Below are 21260 nucleotides of genomic sequence, written 5' to 3' on the forward strand. Positions count from 1 at the left end.
AAAAACCAAATTTCATTCTTTGTCCAATCTTAATTCAACTTTTTCCAAGCTTACATCGACAAGTTTTACCAAGTAACAAACTTCTAAATTAAATGTCTAGCACTATCTATATTATTATATTAGTTTTTAGTCTAAAAATTATTAAAATTTAAAATAGTAATCACTATGATGTCCAAAGAAATAGTATGACTGACAAGTAAAAAATTTGGCTAGACCACTTCATCTCCCAAGTGTCCCTATGCCATTTTTGACCATTAGATCAACGCTAAGAATCATTAAATGTCACATCTCTAGTATCACCTTGACACATTGCCAAACAAATGACTTAAATTAATAACTGAAACCAAATACCACCTAATAGATGTATGACATAGCTAATTGCAACTTTTACATTTGACATCCACTGATTCCCTTGGATCCCGAAATCATTTATTTGCACTAACCTTAGTTGCATCTCATATGTGCAACATATACTTAAAAATACGATTTAAAATTAATCATGTTAAGTAAGACTTGCAAAAATACATGTTCTCATGACAACCCTCCCCCTTAGAATCCTTCCAATCGTCTCCCATTGGAATGCCATATGCATCAAAACAAAAATATTACACTAAAATTTTTCACAAGACATCATAGTCAATACAACATTACATACTCTTATTCAACCATTTTACATACCCAACATATGCTAAAAAATACAAATCAACATGGCATAACATAAGACTTACAAAGACACTCAAAAACATTGTCAGATTATCATACAATGGATCCATTAATCATCAACTCAATTAATTTGACAAAACTATAGCATAGCATAAACCATGGCTAAGACATTCTTGGCATCATAATATATATTGTCCATATAATCAACTGAGAACCACTAAAAAGTAATGACCATACACTGAAATATACCAGCATTCAGTAATCAATCCATAATCATCATTAACTCATGCAAATGTATAGTTTCAGGGTTGCAAATAATAAACCATACCATATGTATACTAAACATAGTGCCTAAGACACTCAATAATGATCTCCTAGCAAACATATCATTAGCTACAATAACCTAAATATATGCTAAATACATACAAGATCCACAACGTCTAGTAGTTGTCAATCACTAAGGAGGGGAGGTGCTAGCTCCATCACAAGCATCAAGTAGTACTATGGATCACAGCTTTGCTAAACCTAATTGGGTTTAATCTAAAGTCAGTTCTAATTAAAAAGTACGATGTAAAGCTACAACAATTGAGGATGGTATGCCAACTCATCCTCAAACCATTTGGCATCCATTGGTGAATAGATTTAGCATGACTCTCAATCATCACCTTGGTCCTCAACTACTTTATGACACATAGTCATCCATGCATCAAGAGAAAGCTCTCTCAAAGTACATCATCATGTCTCCAACCATTATAAATCTGATCATATACATTTCAAAAGTCTGATTTAGCAGTATACTGATTCTTCATGGCATCTAACTCAATGTAATAAATCAGGTTGACAATTGATAACTAAAGCTTATAAAACAATGCATCGACCACTATATTATTTTTGCCATGTATGTGCATAATCTGAAAGTAAGACATAGGCAAGAAGTTTACCCACCGCACATACTTCTCAGATTACTTGGTTTGAGTCAAAAAGTGACACAAAGTCTAATAGTATATTTACACCATGAAATCAATTCCTAAAAGATAGCGCTTGTATCTAGAAAATACATGAATTATAGCCAAGAGCTCTTTCTCATAGACTTACAAATTTCTCTCTATACCATGGAGAACACAACTCTCTTAAGCAATTACACGACCATCTTGCATTAAAACAACCCCAATGATATTCACACATACATCACACTACACAACAAATGATTTCTTAAGATCATACAATTTAAGCACGGGATCCGAAGTCACTTTATCCTTTAATGCGTTAAATGCTAAAATTTACAATATTGTCCATCTAAATTGTGCATTCTTCTTTTGCAAAATATGTAATGGAGAAACAATTTCAACAAAGTTTTGAATATGCTTCCTCTAGTACAAACAAAGACCCATAAAATAGCGAATCTCATTAATATTCCAAAGATATGGCCATGAATGAATTACCTCAATCTTAGCAAGGTCCATATAAATGCCATCAACCAATACAATGTGGCCCAAAAAGTCAATCTCGTGTAAAAAAATTTCACTTTTCTTGACATTAATCAACAATCCATGCTTGTACATCTCATTGAATACTATTATCAAATACTCGTGATACTCTGTCTAATTCTTCGAAAAGACAATCATGTCATCAAAGAAAGTGTCCACAAATTCCCTATACTATGAAAGGATGTGATCCATCATTCTATTAAACATGGCAAGAGCATTTGTAAGCCCAAATGGCATGACAAGAAACTCATACAAACCAAAAGATATTCAAAAGACTGTCTTGGATACATTCTCATACCCAATTAAAATTTGATGGTAACCACTTTTCAAATATATGCAACTAAAAATAGATATCCCTAACAATCTGTCCAAGATATCATCGATCCTAGGGATCGAAAATATGTTCTTTATCATGATTTTGTTCAAAGCACAATATCCAATGCGTATACACCACAACCCATCCTTCTTCTGCACTAGAAATACTTGAGAACAAAACAAAGATGAACTAGGTTGAATCAACTCTTTCTCTAACAACTCATAACTTAACTCTATCTCATTTTACTAAGTTGTACTAACTTTGTAAGTGGCTTGTTAGGAAGACTACTACCAAGGATCAAATCTATGACATGACCCTCAGGCCTTTCAAGTGATAAGTATCCCAGAAGTGACTAAGAAAGCAATCAACATACATTCGCACAAATAGCATGTGATATTTATCCAAACAAGTCACACTCCCAACATTTTCGTTGTCACTCTTATTCTTAGTAAAAACCAAGTAAGCTGAAATATGACTTTTCATTACTTTGGAAATAGCAAAAGCAAATACAACATGAATAGATTTCCCTTACAATTTTACATACAAATTATGAAATTTGTCTCTATACAAAAGGGTCACAATCTTCTAATGAGTATCAATCACTACATGCAGATGATGGCACCAATGCATATCAAGCAAGACATCATATCCTTCCAAAGGAGCAATAAAGAACTCTTCGTTGTCCACATAACTTTGAATGTGCTAGCGAAGCTTTCCAATGATAGGAGTGATTGGCTCTGTGTCCCTTGCATGCCATATTAATCTCACCCATGGGCCCTATCTCATGCTCTCTTATGCCTAAACGGGTTACCATATCAAGAGAGAAAATTTGATCGTGCCGCTGCATCAAGAAAAATCAATGCATGCTGATCTCTAATTTTGCCCGTCCTACAAAGTTTAGTAATATCATCATTGGGTTGATCTGCCACTATATCAAACACTAAACTAGTAGTGGTTTTGCCTTTCTTTCCCTTGTTATCATCTTTTTCAACTTGCTACCTATTAGGACAACTCCTTGCCATGTGCCCTTCCTAGTCACAAATAAAGCATTTATTTGCAACCATCAATTCCTTATGTCGTGCATCATTTTTTCCACTCTCTATGTGTCATTTGTTCGTCTTTCTTGCCCTATTTTTAAATCTGCCCTCATTTTCAGTCTTTATTTTGGATTTTTCTTTTTTCTTAGCCTTAACCGCTTTGACATGAGACATGGCATCAATGTCCTAGAACCTTGCATCATTTCCACATAGCAATGCATTGGCTATAATAGCAGTTTCTATGAGCTAAGACATGCTAGAAACAGTGGACTTCATGTCAAAATCATGTATACCCTTTGGCAAACCACAAACATACTTCTCCACCTAGTCATGGAATGATATTGACCAATAAGAAGTAATAGGCAATAAAGCATCCCAAAACTTCTTGTTGTACTGATCCAAGTTCTTGCAATCCTTGAAATCCAACTGATTCCATACTGTCATAATGTCTACTTCAAAGGTACTTCTCTACCAATTTGAAGCAAACATTTTCTCAAACGTGACCCAAGTAGAGATGTCTTTCCCTGAATGAGAAGTGTAGACCACCGCCGCAATACGTTTTCCTTCAAGAATATGGATGCCTTGCATATGTTAGATGCCTCTGCGAAGTTGCCTCCACTATAGGCTACATCAAACAGCTATGCTTTCAACCTATCTTGTGCACCACAAAAAGGGTTAAACTTCCCTCTTACCACCTTCATCATAGTGCTTTGGTTGTCCTATGGGTGTCAAATTATCATAAATATGCTACTTCAAAAAGGGTCCATTTGTTGTATTTACATAAAAACTTGCACTATTAAATGCATTGGCATGACTAGCACCAAATCCTAGTGCACCAACAATCCCTTTGGATGTAGATACATGTCCATATGGCCCACTTTGTGCCCTAAGCAGCATGCCTATGTTGCCATACATGGAATTGTGCATTCTTCCTCTTGCATTACTCGGATGCATTGGGTGTTGTAAGCCATGCATTGCCCACTTCATACCATAGTGATTTGTGCCATGCATTCCCATAGATGGTGCATGTTCAACCATAGCCTAAAAAAGGGTACCTCCACTAAAGTATCCTTGTTGCCCCATGCTTACATTTACATGAATACCTTGTTATCCATACTCCCATGGATTGACGCTACTAAGTTGGCCATGCATTTGCACTACTTGTTCAACAGGTACCAACCGTTTGTACTCGTCAAGCTTTTTGGGCTCTTCCAAAGAAGGCTTAGGCATCTCCTTCAATTCTTGCGGTTGTCCCGAAGCTTTAGAAGAGGTTTTCTTTTGTTTGCCTTTGTTGTCCTTCCTTGGAGCATTCAAGAATCGAGTAAACTAGGGATCCTTTGCCAATTCAGCAAAGAGTTTTACTATTGTTCATATCCAATCTATTATCAAATTCTTCAACCTCTTGCTGGTCCTCAACCTCTTGATGCATAGAACTAGTAACATTTGGGTCATTTCCCATGTTTTCAACTTGATGTCCATACTTAGAACCATGTCCAAAATTACTCATTGAATTTTCCCCTTCACCACATGAATGACCCAGGAATGATGCATCCTCTCCAGCTTATTGCATATGACCGTGTGAAGACATGTTGCTTGTAATTCACTACTAAGAGCAATTTTGGCAAGATTGCAATGATCCCAAGTTGCAATCAAGTGCCACGAGTCCACCAAATCAAAGGATTTGATGGTATCCCGACCATGGAACCATGAAACCAGTCTTCCTTCAGTAAATGGGTGATAATTTTCTGATTACAACTTAATTTCAACACTAAAAATTTATTGCAAAATTGAAAATATAAATTTATCTACTAATCTTTAGACAATTGACACCCATTTGGCCCCAAAACTGGCACCCCTTTCAATAATTCTTTAGCTTCATTGAATTAGAAGTTGATTTATAATCGGATTCTTCCAATCCCCTTCACAATCCAAACTCCCCTTACTCTTCAAAGTGACCAGTAAGTCTTTAATCTAATTTGCCCCTTAATTCAAGCAATAAGTTGAACTTCACCAACTTCCAAAAGAGTGGAAATGCCCCAAATTTGAAGGTTGGCCAATTTTCCACCAAGTTCAATTGAAAATCACATTCATCCCTAAATAATTCAAGTCTTGGAATCTTCAATGTCCAGCATGCACTACTAAACCCTAATTGATGCTGTAAATTAGGGTTTACAACAAAGATACACCCAAAATCTTCACCTCCGATGGTGGTTGGATTGCTATAAGACTTGCAACAAAACTAAGAAATGGTTGGAGAAAGAGAGAAATTTCAAAGATTTCTCACAAGAATTTAGTGAAATTGAGCCATTGACCCAGTTTCCAGTCCCAAATAGATTCACCCATAGCAAAGGAAGCATCAAAGGCTATAATCTTCAAGCAAAAGAGTATCAATCACGATCACTAGCTTCACCCAAGCAGGAATACACAACTTCCTTGACCAAAATGATCTCTAATGGGTAAGAAATGGCTCCAAAAACAAGTAGCAATAGCCCAATCTCTCTTTCCAACAACTCTGAAATACCAAAACGAGATTTCCTTGATCATGAGGGACCACATCTTGTTTGGGACAAAGTTGGAACATGTTTTCAACTCTTTATAATCCATTGTTGAATATTCAAACCTAATACTGAGATAATAATCATGTCCCAACTTTGGCTAGGAAACGAATAGGCTGGATATGCACTAGCACAGAGTCATGCTAGCTTGTGAATGGGAATGATTGGGCTCAAGAGTTGAGCCAATCCCAAAGCATTGCTCAATGGGCAATGGATCCAACATGAGGATCCACCATAGGGCAGGGCACTAACTAGGTAATATAAGTCCTAGAGGTCAAAGGTATCAAGGATGCACTCTACCTTGCAAGACACGCACAAGGCATAGTTGGTGTCATCCAATTTCTCCTCAGATAGATACGGCAAGACAGACATCTCCACAAAGTGTGCCATAATAGCAAGGTGAAGGCCCTCAGTTTGGTCTCTATCGTGTTCATGGTCCACCCAATCCTACCAATTGCACTGGTGAGCCATTTGATGTCCTTCAACAGACCTACAAAAAGTAAAATGAGGCTATAAGGATGATGACAACAGCTGCTTAGTTGATGATGACTACTGTTCGATGTGTCCCATAACCTGAACAGGCTCCACTGAGGCGAGACAAGGCAAGCAAGAATAAAAGCACAGCAGTTTTGATGAAAACGAAGCAAGCTGAAGCAAAACACAGCAACATTAGAGGGCGTCTTGGCCTGATTCAATTCCAATTCCTCTTGTTTGGGATGATACAATGTGTGAGTACACAATATAAGCAGGAACTCCAACACGAACTGAGAAGAGATAAGAGAGACAAGATGAACACGAGAAAGGAACTCTGATACAAGGCTGCAAACAATCAGCCCCTGCATGTGTGGGAGTGCGTAAGTGAAAGCACACGGGGACGAACTCGCAAGTGATGGGAAGATATGGAGGTGATGGCAAGAAGATGGCAAAGGAGAGCTGATGATTGCTGCCTCATATAGGCAATGGCATGGAGGATGCCTGACTGATTACCAAACTGGCTGACATGCTCCACCATGGAAGTAATACTTCCACCATTTTACTCAAGTAGAAACCTATTAAAATGGTTGTTTATGATATTGGGATTTGGTGTAAGCATTCCATCAAAGGGGAAGAGCCTCTCAGTTGCTTGTGAGGTGAAATCCCAAGGACTCAACATCACTAAGTCCTCAAAGGGCCATGCATAGTGCCATTTTGGCCTATACAAATACCTTTACAAAGGCATATTCATCCATACAAAGGAGATGGAGCAAGTTCTTTGTACGCATTTACAAATTTGTTCCATCTCGCCTAATACTTTGCCTCTGATTTCTTCAACCAGTAAGAGCCAAAGATTGTCATTCCAGGAGATTGCACTCCATTCCAACTGATCATCAACAAGGCTATTACATGCATTTCACAAGGACCTAAAACCCCTCATGCATAGTCTCTAATCAAATAAGAGATTATAATACAGCATTTAAACCTTCAAACCTCCGATACAAAGAAAGCGGAGGCCTGGTGCAGCATACATATTTGCTGGTAAGACTGTTAAATCTTTTGATGTACCGCTAGATGACATGCATTTTAAAGTTCACTCCAACTTTATCCACAAGAAGAATAATGATCAGGATTAAATGTCTTACGTGTTTCGGAGAATTTGAATTCAACCATACCTGAAGATGAAGTGAGTTTCATGCACATCCAATAAGTAAAGCAAGCGTCTATATACAGCTCCTTTACACTTAAGTACCACTGATGTTGGAAGACGAGATGAGTCGCTAAAAATGCTGAAGTTCAGTATTAGCAAGATCATTCATGCTGAAAGCCAATGACCTGAGCCTGTTAATGAAGACAAAGAAAAGCAGCAAATTGAAAACCTGCTACAAAAGACCCAGAAAGTGTCACATGCAGAGTAACTTCTGTTAGATTTCAAAACATTCGTTTAGACAACTTCCTCCCAGAAGAGAATATTTTTGGGAAATTTTTAAAGCATTGATATCAATAGAAGCCTGAAGTAAAAGGGCTCATACAGAATTCTGAAGTAGAACTTAAAAGTGTAGAGTGTAACAGAAGTCTGAAGGACAAAGTTCACCCTACATTAATTAACATTTCATGCAAGTAAAAACCAGCTCTGCTTTTCCAACTAGAAGGCAATCTCATTAGGACATACAGGTTAACAGCTCTGCTTTTCCAACTAAAAGGCAATCTCATTAGTACCATAGGCAACAGCTTCAAGTATGCTTGGCTGGTGGAAAATTAAGTACTCACCTTATTGACTTTGTGGAACTGTTTCTACAGTGTACTTTACTCAGGGAACCTACTAATGTTAGTTTCTCCATTCAAGGATATATCACTCTCCTGCTTTGAAGCAGAATCACTTTGTGCCTCTACATGTGTAGCTTCTGCCTCTGAAGGCACATTTTGACACTCTGAAGGAGCACTTTGAGCCTCTGAAGGTGGACTTGGTGCATCTGGAGGCACACTTTGTGCCTCCAAAGATGAACTCGGAACTTCAAATAAACTGCCAGCTTGGAACCCTAACAAGGCTCTCTCGATTTCATCTGACGGTGTGTAACCCTGAGAAACCATCTGATCTCGCAAAGACTGTGCCTCTTCAAGCTCTTTACCATCAAGAAGAGACCGTATCATCTGTTCAAATGCCCAGTCAGTTAGCTCCACCTTCTTTGCCTTGACAGAATCTAGGATATTCCGTGCCTTTTCCAGTGATCCTGCCCTTGCATATGTTGCATAAATATTAGAATAAGCTTTGCATGCAGGTATCTCAGCTTTCTTTTCCAGCTCTCTAAATAGAACCTCTGCTTCTTCAACTAGACCCAGCTTACCAAACCAGCTAATAAGTGCAGTGAGAGTCTCAGGCCCTGGCCTCACTGCCTTACTTTCAAGCTTCAATAACACATCTAATGCCTTCTCAAACTGATTCTTCGTTTCAAATGAAGAAATCAAAAAAGCAACAGATTCATCTTCTGGTATAAAACCTAAGAATAATAATTCTTCAAGAGTCATTACTGCAGATGGAAACATCTTTGCCTGTGTGTAAGCATCCATAACTGCTGAATACACCTTTGTGTCCATCTTTGGACTTAAGAACTGATCATACTTAATTGCACTAAATATTCTAACTGCATCTGAAACCTTACCCGCTTGTCCATAACCCTTCAGCACTGCCAAATAAGTATCAATAGTTCCATGAACCTTTTCATTTTCCATCTGTACTAGCAGCATTTCACCAGTCTCAGGATTCCCAGAAACACAGTAGAAGTCAATCAATTGTGTACAAGCAGCTACATCAGGTACAAAACCAAGTTCTCGTATCCTATCGTACATTTCTTTAGCTTTATCAAGTCTTTTCAGATTGCAGTACATATCAAGCATAAGTGTGCAAATCACAAAATCAGGAGGAAAACCCTTTGAATCCAGGGTTCCATAAAGCCTTTCCACATCATCATAACGACCAAGAGTGACATACTTTATCCAAAGCCTTTCCAAGTCTTGACTTCTAACATCAAAACTATCATCAAACAGCGCAAATTCAAAGACCTGAAACAAAGGAAAAATAGTTATTGACACAATTGAAATCCATTCTGCACTAAACCCACACACCAATCAACTTCCATCAAGTTGTTTCTTGTAACTATGATTTGAAGGTGTTTTGAGGACATGACTCTAATTGAGGATAGCAGGGACTTCTTCAAATTCTCATTTTGTTGATCAATGAGAAATTGGACTGAGCAAATAGAAAACTAGCAGCCACCAGACAATGAAGAAGGAAACAAGTTGCTACAAAGTTTGCTTAGTCACTAATCAAATGGGTATCCACATCATAGTCGCCAAGAGTCAGAAACAATGAAATGGAAACGTGTTTCGGAGTTGTGAAACAGAGTTTCGGCCTTGGTCTGAAGTAAGAACCCAAATTAAAATTGTGTGTGTGTGTGTGTGTGTGTGTGTTAATAAACCAAGGTCCAAAGTACAAATGTGTGGGTAATTCTAGTACAAGCTACTACGGTAGCTTTACAAAAATAGACACTTACATTGTGCAATATACACATTATACTCACTACAAATTGCTGGCAAGAATGGAGAGTTAGTACTAGCTTCATATTTATGCAAATCTTTGTGTGACTATTTTCATTATAGATGGCTTTAATGGAGAAAGAAACAAAGAAAGAAAGAGTATTTTAGAACCTCTAAAAGGCCAATGCAGCCTATGAGACCACCAAAACATACAAAGAAATGTATCTCTTATCTTAAAATGTAAAAGATATGCCTATGAGACTAGATGTTAGGCGACATACTCTATAAGAATATATGTATGGTGTAGATGTAAGTGATACTACTAAGAAAGAAGGCAAAAAAAAGAAAGGAATGTTATTTTCCTTAGTGAAGTATCTCCCTCAAGTGGATATGTAGCTCTTTGTGGTTGAGGTGCCTCAACATCTGTCTTCTATGGCACTCAATGGTAGCTCTAATCTATCTATGATAAGGTTGTATGAGCCGCCTAGCTCCAAAAGAAAAAATCCCAAACATCTCTAATCTTTAGACTGCATCATCTGTCATCGCAAAGAGCTGAAACCCTCTCGAAACAATGAGATCTACCTCGAATATCACAATATACTATGCATCAACAAATATAATGCTCCTCAATCTCTAGCTCTCTAGCACAAAGTTGGCACATGTAATCCTCAATCTCCATACCCTCCTATCTGCCTGTCTTCATCCTTAAGTGATGCGTTGAGGTGTGGATTTTCCCAATAGCCGTACGTAGCCATGTGGCAACTAAGTATCCATATAGCTCAGCCAAGTGACAAAACCATCTTCAGAGAGCTGAAGAAAATAGCTCCTTATGGTTCAACTCTGATTGCTAAGCTCGAGTCTAGGGCGATCCAAACTGTAATCATATGGGGATAATCTCTCAACCTGCATGCCATGCAAACTCATCCATATACCCATCTGAGCATACCAGTAATGTCTGTCACCCTCTACTGCTAACTGTCTAGATGAAGCCAATGCTAGTTGTGGGTATCTATTCTGAGCAAGCTCCCATAATCTATGTAAGTCACTGCCGAAAGCAATGCCTCAACCACCATAGGTGCTACCCCTATCTCCATTTTGATGATCTCAAGTGGGGTTCCTCTTTTTGCTCATATCATACATGATATCATCATGACTAATGGTCACTCCATAAGCGTCCATCCATCATAAAACTCCCTCTAGTCCATCATGGTCTTCTTGTGTGATAGAGGCTTTGGCCCCAAATGGTTGCCCCATAGACGAGTGTGGGTGTAACCATCAAGGATCCACAATTTAGTGCATGGCTCATGGAGTTGCATGTGTGCACACTGTCTCTCCAATACACCCAATGCTGCATATGCTCGTGCCAGTCAAGCTCCAATGTGTCTCTCCAAGAAAATTGTGGTTTGTTGAAAGTGACTCCCAAGTATGCATACTGTCTAACAGACTCCATTGACTCTCCACCGAAGTAAACTGATGCTCAGATCTCGTCACCCAAGCAGCTAAGGTGTTGAATATGATAACTTTGGTTTTCTCAAGGTTCATCTAAAGGTCTCTATCTTTGCAAAAGACTAGCAGTGCATCCAAATGTCTCTATAGTTCGTTAGGCAGGTTGGATATAAGCACAATGTCATCTGCATAAAGCAATATTGAGACCAACAATCTAGCTAAACTCGCTCCAACCCCTCCTTCTTAATCAATATATCTGAGATCTCACATAGAGCCCAAACAAGGTGGCTGAGAGTGGGCATCCTTGTTCCACCCTGATAGTGCTGATGACTCAGTTTAAGATAGCCCTTGGTGCCCATACTTTGCCTATCATTGTCTCATATAGAGCACACATACTCCACTATATCTCCTCCAGGCACGGTTGTCATGTCCGATGGCGTCCAATTAGTATCATCCAATACTAGTGCAATACTAATCGGACTAATAAATCTTGGACCTACGTCCGATGAAAAAAATTGTACATATAAATTTAATACCTAAACTGAATGTTGGGAACTCAAAGTAATACACTTTAAACATTTAGAGACTTTATACTAGAAGTTTACATATTAAGAGATTGAGGATAGAGAGGATGGCCGATGGAGAGCTTGAAAGTGGAGGCTGGGTGGAGATATGGCAAAGGACAGCTTAAGGGAGTGGGGTCAGAGAGCTTGAGGAAAGACAATTTGAGAATAGAGATCTTAAAAGTTGAGCTTGAAATTTGAATTTGAAATTAGAGAGGGAAAGAGAGGGAAAGAGAGGGAGAGAGTATATTGCTACAAGGGAGGCAAGGGGTGAGAGAGAGAGAGAGAGAGAGATTTGGGGTATGTACAAGTGTGTTGTGGAGAGGAAGAGTAAACAACACCTACAACTTACCCCAAAAGTGACCCCAAATGGTCACAAATAGGCACTTGAAACAATCGGACAATTTCCATTTTGTAGGGTTGAGCATCTTGGTGACAGTGGATGGAATCATGTGCAAAAAGGCATGGGCTACTAAAGTATGTAGTATCTCAACCAGATGTCTCGTGAACTCATCTAATGGACTCTGCAAATCTAACAGCATGAATGAGTTTAAGGCAATAGTGTCATATACATGTGAGGATGCCTCCATAAATGCATACCATGGGAATCTAGGTACATATGGTACATATGATTGTGTCTCCGATACACAGCCACATGCCATTGTGAAAGTCAAGATAGCATCGTTTGCTCCTAAGCCAATCAGTCTACCTAAGATCTCAAAACTCCTAATATCTGGTATTAAGCTCGATGAACCAATCAAGTAATACATTGTACTTGCTCCTTTCTTATTATTCTAGCATGTGAAACCATTTGGTCCTGGCCAATGTGATTTTCCATTAAGGATAACCAGCCCATGTGCACTCCCCAATGCCAGTAGGTGTGCTCCATATTCCATCAACTCTCTATCTTGGGCTCATCTGAGTAAACCCGCCTCATCCAATGCAAGCTCTCGAAACATCTCAATACTTATGTTATAGAAAGCAAAATGGCCATTCCTTATGCGGGCATTGAAATCAACTGCTAGTAAGACATTCCCAATACTACTGAATCTCGTGATGTCCTCATAAAGTGATACATACGGAGATCTCCCTCTAGTGGCAAATCTACGGTATGGGGGGGATAAGTAACATACTATAATATAGATATCCTAGATCGATTTTTCCATACTTTAATCCACATGTATCTTGTAGCTTGCTTCCATGTCTCTATGCATCACATGGATCATATGTTGCAACGTTTCTCTGAACAGAATAGCTATGCCACCTAAACCCCTCATCTCTCTAGGTCTCCTGGGTTGAGGTCGATATGTACTCTCCCATTTGTATCCACATACACCAAGTAAGCTACTAACCACACACTAGTGTGTCTATGTACATAGAAATGTCCAAATTCTTGAAAGTATCTTCAAAGTATCATGCATCAACTCTTAAAGCCCCATTACAGTTCCAAGTCGTCATACACAAGGTCTCATAGGTTGCACACCGTCAAGCAAACGAGCACTCCATAATAATCACTTGTCGATCACAATATACAACATACTTTCCTTCTTTTCTTGCCTCAAGGATGTGCGACATGTGCTCTCTCCTGTGTGCTACTTGGGCACACACAAGGTCCTCATTGAGAAATATTTTTTGCCCTTGGAGTGCTTTCCTGTGTGTCACGAAAGCTTTCCCTCTTTTCTATATCTGCAAATTTTAGGACTACAATCTTTCCTCAACTATCCCCATCTTTCCCAACACACCATGCTGTTAAAAGTGCAACTAATACGGAAGCATATAGACACGCCATGCTATCACAGTGCAACTAATGCGAAAGCATATAGACAAGACTGAAAGACAATGAACACAAGAGAAAGGGAGAGAGAGAAAAGAGATAAAAGAACATAGAAATCTACAATCAATAATGTTAGCTTGCCTGCTTTAGTCATGTCAATCTGTCATCTCCCAGTTGTGAGCTCCTGACAGAGTTTAACGGAGACATGGGAGCTCTTACAATTTAGTGTGCATTTCTCCCATTTCAAGCACATTTCTTGTGCATTTCCCTAGTCTATCAAGAGGTTTCCACCTCTGGCTAGTATCAAACTACTCCACGACTGCTGATTATTTTTTGTCATTATTTTCCCCATTTTTCACACCAGTCAATAAATGCAGTCATTTTTGGGCATTTATTGCAGTCGGCCAGATTTACAGCCTCCTACAGCAGTTGGCCAGATTTGGAGGGCATTGGCTATTTATAGCCACCTCATTGATCACTCTCTCACTTCTTCCGCAAGTTATCTTCAGCACACTCCTCTCTGACACTCTCCGTCATTGGTGTTGCCTTCATCATATCAGCCTGATCTGGTGCCTCACTGACACTATGGGCAGCATGCAAGGACTGATCAGTCCTCATCATTGTATCCATCATTCCCTTCAGTCAGTGCAGTATACTTCCTTCATCCTCTGTGTGTGTGTGTGTGTGTGTGTGTGTGTGTGTGTGTGTGTGTTTCTTCTTCCATCACACACACATGGTATCAGAGCCTAACCAAGAGCACGGAGGTGAGATCCTTTGCAAGGGACCCCAAACCATCAAACATAGTCTTTAACCCTTGCGTTTGCTGCAAACGCAGCCGTACAGGAGAAGGCGACAACCCTACAAGAGGAGGCAACATCATTCAGGAGGTGGTAACATCATTTGGTGAGGTGGTGGCAGCTTTTCCTCTCTCTTCTTCAGGCGACAGTCTTTGTGTGCAATCGGCACATTCCATTACCTGTCTTGTGTTGCAGCTTTCAAGGTGACTCCAAATTTGGAAGATGTCTTATCAATTTCAAGGCTTTGATGACTCAAACGAGGAGCTTATCTCACATCACTCATTTGACTAGAGACATGATTATTGGGAGTTTCATGATTATCAATGACAAGAGTGGTCTCCTCAAACCTGAATGTCCTGCTCATCTATCACAGTGGGGCCCATCTGAAGTGAAGATGCCTTCCTTGATACCCTCTACTCAAGAGTCTGTTCTCTCTTCTATACCCAAAGAAGACAAACTAGACGGTTCCAACTATTCCTTGTAGTACTGTAAGGAGTGTATACTTGACACCTTTGATCATTGGGAGCTCGTTTCTTCACATGTTCCCCGTCTGTAAGAGGATCCAAACGATGGGCTTTCTATGGACCGTATTGCCTTGTGGTATCGAGCCAAATCTTTTCTCTTTATGAGTCTGCAAGACTCTTTTCCGGTGCATGTTCACAAGTTGAAGACTGTGGCGAAAGTATGAAGCAAGCTTGCGTCTTTGTATCAACACAAGACATTTGTCCACAAAATCTCCCTTCGAAAGAACCTATGGATGTTCAGTCTTGATGACTTTCTTTCTATGAAGGAGCACATTATGAAAATGGAGGATATGAGAGATAAGCTTGCCTCTCTCGAACGGAGAATCTCTTCTAAGGATATGGCTATGATTCTTTTGACTCAACTACCCTCTCCCTGATTCAATGTCTTCTACACCAGCCTTATCATCTTGAGGACCCATGAGAGACTTTTATGGGAGGAGCTTTCACTGCTTGTGTTGGAGCACAACAAGTATCCAATGGTTCTGGCTCCACCAAGGTATTTACAATAGGTACAAGAGGAGGAAACAAGAAGCAGAAGGAGAAGGCCAAGGAAAAGAAGAAAGAGAACAAGAAGGATTCGAAGCAGAAGCAGCCGAAGTACCCACATTGTGGGAAGGGCACTCATCCCGAGGAGAAGTGTTGGCAAAAGTAACCCCATTTGAAGCCAAAGGAGAAGGATTTGAAGGCGACCCCCGTTATGATAGAGTTTGTCTTTGTATATATACTTGCCAAGGAGGATATGGCTCTTACTTCTTCTTTCCAAGAGAAGCCTTGGCTCGTGGATAGCGACGCTTCTTCTCATATGACCTACTAACAAGATTGGCTTCAGATGTCACAACTCTATAGAAACAGAATTTGTATCCTTTTTCATTAATTTGTATATATAATGATTTATTAATTTATTTCCTTTGCACTAATTAGATATAAAGAAAAGTGCATTGGAGCTGGCCACTGATGAGTGGTCACAGGTTATGGTGGACCCACAAGGTGGGTTAGAGAAAAGATAGTTCACACTTCCACCTATATGACCCGATTGGGCGCCTGTGACTAGAACTCACGTATATCAGGGTTAGACTCGCACACAGAAAGGATTGATGCCTTGAAGTGTGGGCTAGATCCACCAGAACAGACAGTTACAATCAACAAGATGGCATGATCATGAAATGCTTGTATAATGTGCATGTGTGGGCTGAAAGCTTGAAATGCACATTTCTTTGCATAGGAAAGTCACATGAAGATTTGGATACCATTTTTGCGATGTACACGGAAAAAGCTTTCATATGATACCCATATTGGGGGGGTCCCTAAATTCTAGGAGATCCCTAAATTTTAGGAGGTCCCTAAATTTTAGGAGCCTCGAATTAGCCTAAAAATGCTAGTCCTAAAAAATAGGGATGTCATTCTAAAAATAGTAAGTTCTGTACTCTGACTATGCTTACTAAATTTGGTTGTTTCTATTCTTGACAGTATTCAACCCAAAAAGGAAGGCCATAAAGAAGAGACAAGTGTCAAGACACTTGTCACACAAGTTTCCAAGTGTCCCACCACTTGTCACATCTCATGACATGTGGCTGGACACTTGTCTTGTGCTACTCCACTTTCCCCTTTTGTACTAGCTCTCCCCTCTCCTATAAATAAGAGCTCGTTTTTCTTCATTGAGCATCATTTTTTTCTTTGCTGTAAACTCATGTACAGCACCCACAGATAGCCAGAAACTGGCCCCATCCATCCCCATCATCATCCCCCACTTCTCCATTATCAAATTCCTCCATATTCCCTCTTCTATCACTGGTGTTTTACAAGACAGCAAGCCTGTAAATTCATTACAGCACCTCCTTCTTGAGCTCTTTCTTCCATTTTAGCTACAAGAAGCAAGCTCTATCCTTGTACTGTTGATCAACGATGGAGAAAGGCTGAATTCCCCTTTTTCTTCTCTCATACTGTAAAAAAATCAGTTCTTATCATTGCATAATAAATAATGCATGTGTGTTTGTACATCTTTGCATGATCTTGTGAGAGTGAGAATTACTTCTTCTCACTCTCAGGTTGATTGTAACTGAGCTCTTCCCTAAGGGACTTGGGTTGAGCAGAAATACATTCCTTCGGGGGGGGTTGCCCATCTTTAACCCTCAATCTTGTCTCCATTACTTTTACATTTTTATGGCTGTAATTTTGTGAGTAATTTTCATTTTCAGCTTTAAGTGTTCATTCTCTTTTCTATTAAATCTCAAAAACAAGCAAATATCATAATTGTTAAGCATACTACGTTGTTCGGGGCGTTTACAGTGGTATCAAAGCTTTGGCTCGGTCCTCACCCCCAACACTGGTAGTGCTTACAACTATAAGTTTGTTTGTTTTCAGCCCTTGCATTGAATGCGTGAGCATATTTTTTTTTCTTTAGTCTCAATGGATCAATCGAGTGCTATCCTTCAAGCCATTCAAAGTCTTAGAGAGGAGAATCAGCAAATTCGTGAGCAACTTCTCAAACTAGAAAAAGTTGAGAATCCCAAAGAATTCAAGGAAAGAAGCCCATCTACTTCAAGGAGACAAAGCCATACCAATGAAAGGAGCCGATCAAGAAGTCCAACTACTTCTAAGAGGCAGTCCCATTCTACTTCAAAACAAAGAAAGAGATCGCGTCGAAGCTCATCCTCTTCTTCAAAGTCATCTGGCGCCTATTCTGATGGATCCTCTTCTAGTAATGAAGAGTCACACCCTTCTCGTGGAAGACCTCATCATCGTCAAAGGCGTCGACATTCTTCACCCTCGTCTCCATCTTCATCCCCATCAAGCACTTCATCATCTTCAACCTCAATATCCGAGCATGGACGAAGGCATAAGAAGAATAAGAAGACTAAGTCACTATCTCAACTTGAAAAGAATATCAAGTTCAGTATGTATGATGGTTCCCGAAATCCTGATCTTCTTCTGAAGTTTATTCGTCAATTTCAAATTTTGTATGGTCGTGACAAGTATAAAGAAAAAGAAAAGATTAAGTTTGCAGCTTTACATTTAACCGACTTAGCCCATACTTGGTGGACGGGGTTGGAATATGATCATGCTGCCCCAAAATCATGGCGGTCCTTTGTTCGCCTGATACAAAGCCAATTTCTTCCTGTTCATTTCAAAAGAGATGTAAAAATGGAATGGGGTCGGCTTTGGCAAAGGAAAAATGAGTCACTTGGTGACTATACCAAGAGATTTTGGGAGCTACTTTTGAAGGTCCAACATTTCAAGAAGATCAACAGTTCGGAAAAGCTTAGGAAGTTTCAAGGAGGTTTGCATTTTAAACTTCGTATTGCTCTTAATCATTATCATTGTTCTAGTCTCAGGGAACTCATTGACCATGCTGAGACATGGGAAATGGAGCACAATGGCAACCAATCATTCCAAAAGAATGATAAGAAGAAAGTAGCTGATGATGAAGAGTATTCAGCCCCAAATGAAGAACAAAAACAATGGCAAAAGCAGCCACCATCAAATCAAAAGAAGATGAAGCCCTATGCACCTCCTAATGCTCCTCAATTTCGCTCCAATCTATACCCACAAGCAAAGCAATTTTCCGAAGAAGAAAAGCAACGCTTCATGAAAGAAGGGAAGTGCTTTAAATGTGGACAAACATGCCACATAGCGAAGCAATGTCCAAACAAGGGACAAAGCAAGGTTTCTGACAACAAGCCTAAGTCGCCAGTGAAAATCAATGCTATCAGTGATGTAGTTGCAAACACAACTCACACTCCAGAGACACGCAAATTATTAAAAGCTTGGGGACAGTTGCAAGGTAAGCAAGCACTATTCTTGATAGATCTTGGGGCGAATGAAAATATTATTTCCTTGCAATTAGCTAAAGAGCTTGGATTAAAGAATGAAGAGATGGACACTCCGGCAGAAGTTCGCCAAGCTTTAAATGCTGATGAAGGTGACACAGTGAAGACTGTGATACCCTACATTGGCAAGCTCAAGTTTCAAATTCAAGGCTACAGTGACAAAGATACCTTCTGTATCGGAGACCTTGATGGTTGCGATGTGATTCTTGGCATGCCCTGGAATCATAGAGTAGATTCAACCATCTTCTCTCAGAAAAAGAAGGTAGAACTCACCAACAAAGGCAAGAAGTACGAGATCCAAGCTGGAGTTTCTGGAGACACCATACCTATGGTAAGCCATATGCAAGTCTCTAGAGCAATTAAGGATTGTGTTCAATGTTGTCTGCTTTATGTCACTGATGTAAAAGATAATATGAATGCTGAAAACCAAGAGCAACTTCAGCTCTTGGAAAAGTATAAAGATTGTTTTTTGGAAGATCTTCCTTATCAGCTTCCCCCAGAAAGGCCAGAAGACCATCATATTGATATTATCCCGGGCAGTTCTCCTCCTAATATAGCACCATACCGTGTGAGCCGTCCTCAACAAGAAGAAATCAGAAAGCAAGTCGAAGACCTACTCAACCGTGGGCTAATTAGGCCAAGTAGCTCACCATTTTGTTCACCGGTTCTTCTTGTTCAAAAGAAAGAAGGCACATTCAGGATGTGCATTGATTATCGAGCCCTCAACAAAATCACCGTGAAGAATCGGTTTCCTATTCCCAGAATTGACGACATTTTGGATCGTCTAGGAGGCTCAAAGGTTTTCAGCCGCATTGATTTAAAGAGTGGTTATCATCAAATTAGGGTAATACCACAAGATGTACACAAAACTGCTTTCTGCACTTCATACGGTCTTTATGAATTCTTGGTGGTTCCTTTTGGATTAACCAATGCACCATCCACCTTTAATAGAATGATGGAGCGCATCTTTAGAGAGCATCGACAATATGTCGGTACTTTCTTTGATGATATTCTTGTCTTTAGCAAGAATGAAGAGGAGCATCATCAACACTTGGAAATTGTTCTACAATTACTACAACAAAATCAACTCTTGGTAAATGGTAAAAAGAGTGAATTTTTCATGCATAAAATAAATTACCTTGGGCATGTCATCTCTTTTGAAGGGATTCAAATGGATCCTGAAAAGATCAGGATAATCCAAGAATGGCCTCATCTTCGTGATGTACATGAGGTGCGATCGTTTCTTGGCTTATGTTCTTATTACCGCCGCTTCATCAAGCATTTTGCACATATGGCTTCTCCACTTCATGACCTTACAAAGAAGAAGATCTCTTTCCAATGGAAGGAAAAAGAGAAGGCAGCCTTCACAAGGCTGAAAACAGCTCTTACTTCTGGACCTGTTCTTATCATTCCAGATCTGGTAAAACCATTTGTGGTGGAAGCAGATGCTTGCGGTGATTGTATTGGTGCAGTGCTAAATCAAGAAGGCCATGCCGTAGCCTTTGAAAGCCGCCGTCTAAATGATGTGGAGAAAAGGTATAACATTTATGAAAAGGAGCTCTTAGCAGTGGTTCATGCTTTAAAGATATGGAAACATTATCTTTTAGGCAATGAATTCCTTATTAAAACCGATCATCAAAGCTTGAAGTATTTCAAAACTCAAAAGCATTTGCAGGAGAAACATGCAAGATGGGAAAATTTCTTGTCTATGTTTCATTTTCAAATTATGTACACTCCAGGGAAACAAAATGTAGTTGCTGATGCACTTTCTAGAGTACCTCGCATTGCAACTATTACAGTGGCTCATCATGAAGATTTTCAAACGATGAAGAATACTTATGATGAAGATACTGATTTTGCAGCAGTTTGGTCAAATTTACAGCAAGGAGGTTCTCATCCAGATTATTCCATCAAAGACGGTTACCTTCTCATGAACAATCGCCTTTGTGTCACTCTTCCTGTTCGACAAAAGGTGCTTAAAGAAAGTCATGAACCCCCTTATGCAGGGCATAGAGGGAGGGCAGCCACTCTAAGTGCAATTGAGCGCTACTTTTATTGGCCAACATTACGAAAAGATACACATAACTTCATCGAGGCTTGTCTGGTATGCCAAAAATCCAAATATGATAGGCAGAAGATTCCAGGATTGTTGCAACCTCTTCCAGTGCCCAAAGATCCATGGGAATCTATCACAATGGATTTCATCTCAGGTATTCCAAGAACACCTCAAGGTCATGATATGATTTGGGTCATAATTGATAGA

The 21260-nt window shown here is 39.5% G+C and overlaps 1 protein-coding gene across 3 annotated transcripts in view; it reads right to left on the reverse strand.

The window, feature by feature from the left end:
• Nucleotides 1–1131: 1131 nt before the first annotated feature.
• Nucleotides 1132–21260, reverse strand: part of LOC148040537 (uncharacterized) — a 79021-nt gene continuing 58892 nt past the window's right edge. Inside the window, exons 2-4 of one of the 3 annotated variants that reach the window (XR_015694951.1) lie at nucleotides 8303–9592; nucleotides 7708–7873; nucleotides 1132–1421 (exon numbers count right to left, since the gene is read on the reverse strand). Coding sequence is in view for 2 of the 3 variants with exons in the window: in XM_087700605.1 (XP_087556731.1) it covers nucleotides 8339–9592 (1254 nt within the window). In the remaining variant the exon portion in view is untranslated. Of the gene's footprint in view, nucleotides 1422–7492; nucleotides 7874–8066; nucleotides 9593–21260 lie in introns of those variants that run through there. The other 2 variants (XM_087700605.1, XM_087700598.1) reach the window with 2 other exon arrangements.

Source organism: Lygodium microphyllum, chromosome 2, assembly GCF_053477565.2.
Source record: "Lygodium microphyllum isolate KBCC chromosome 2, Lygodium_microphyllum_v1.1.10, whole genome shotgun sequence".
Classification (NCBI taxonomy): domain Eukaryota; kingdom Viridiplantae; phylum Streptophyta; class Polypodiopsida; order Schizaeales; family Lygodiaceae; genus Lygodium; species Lygodium microphyllum.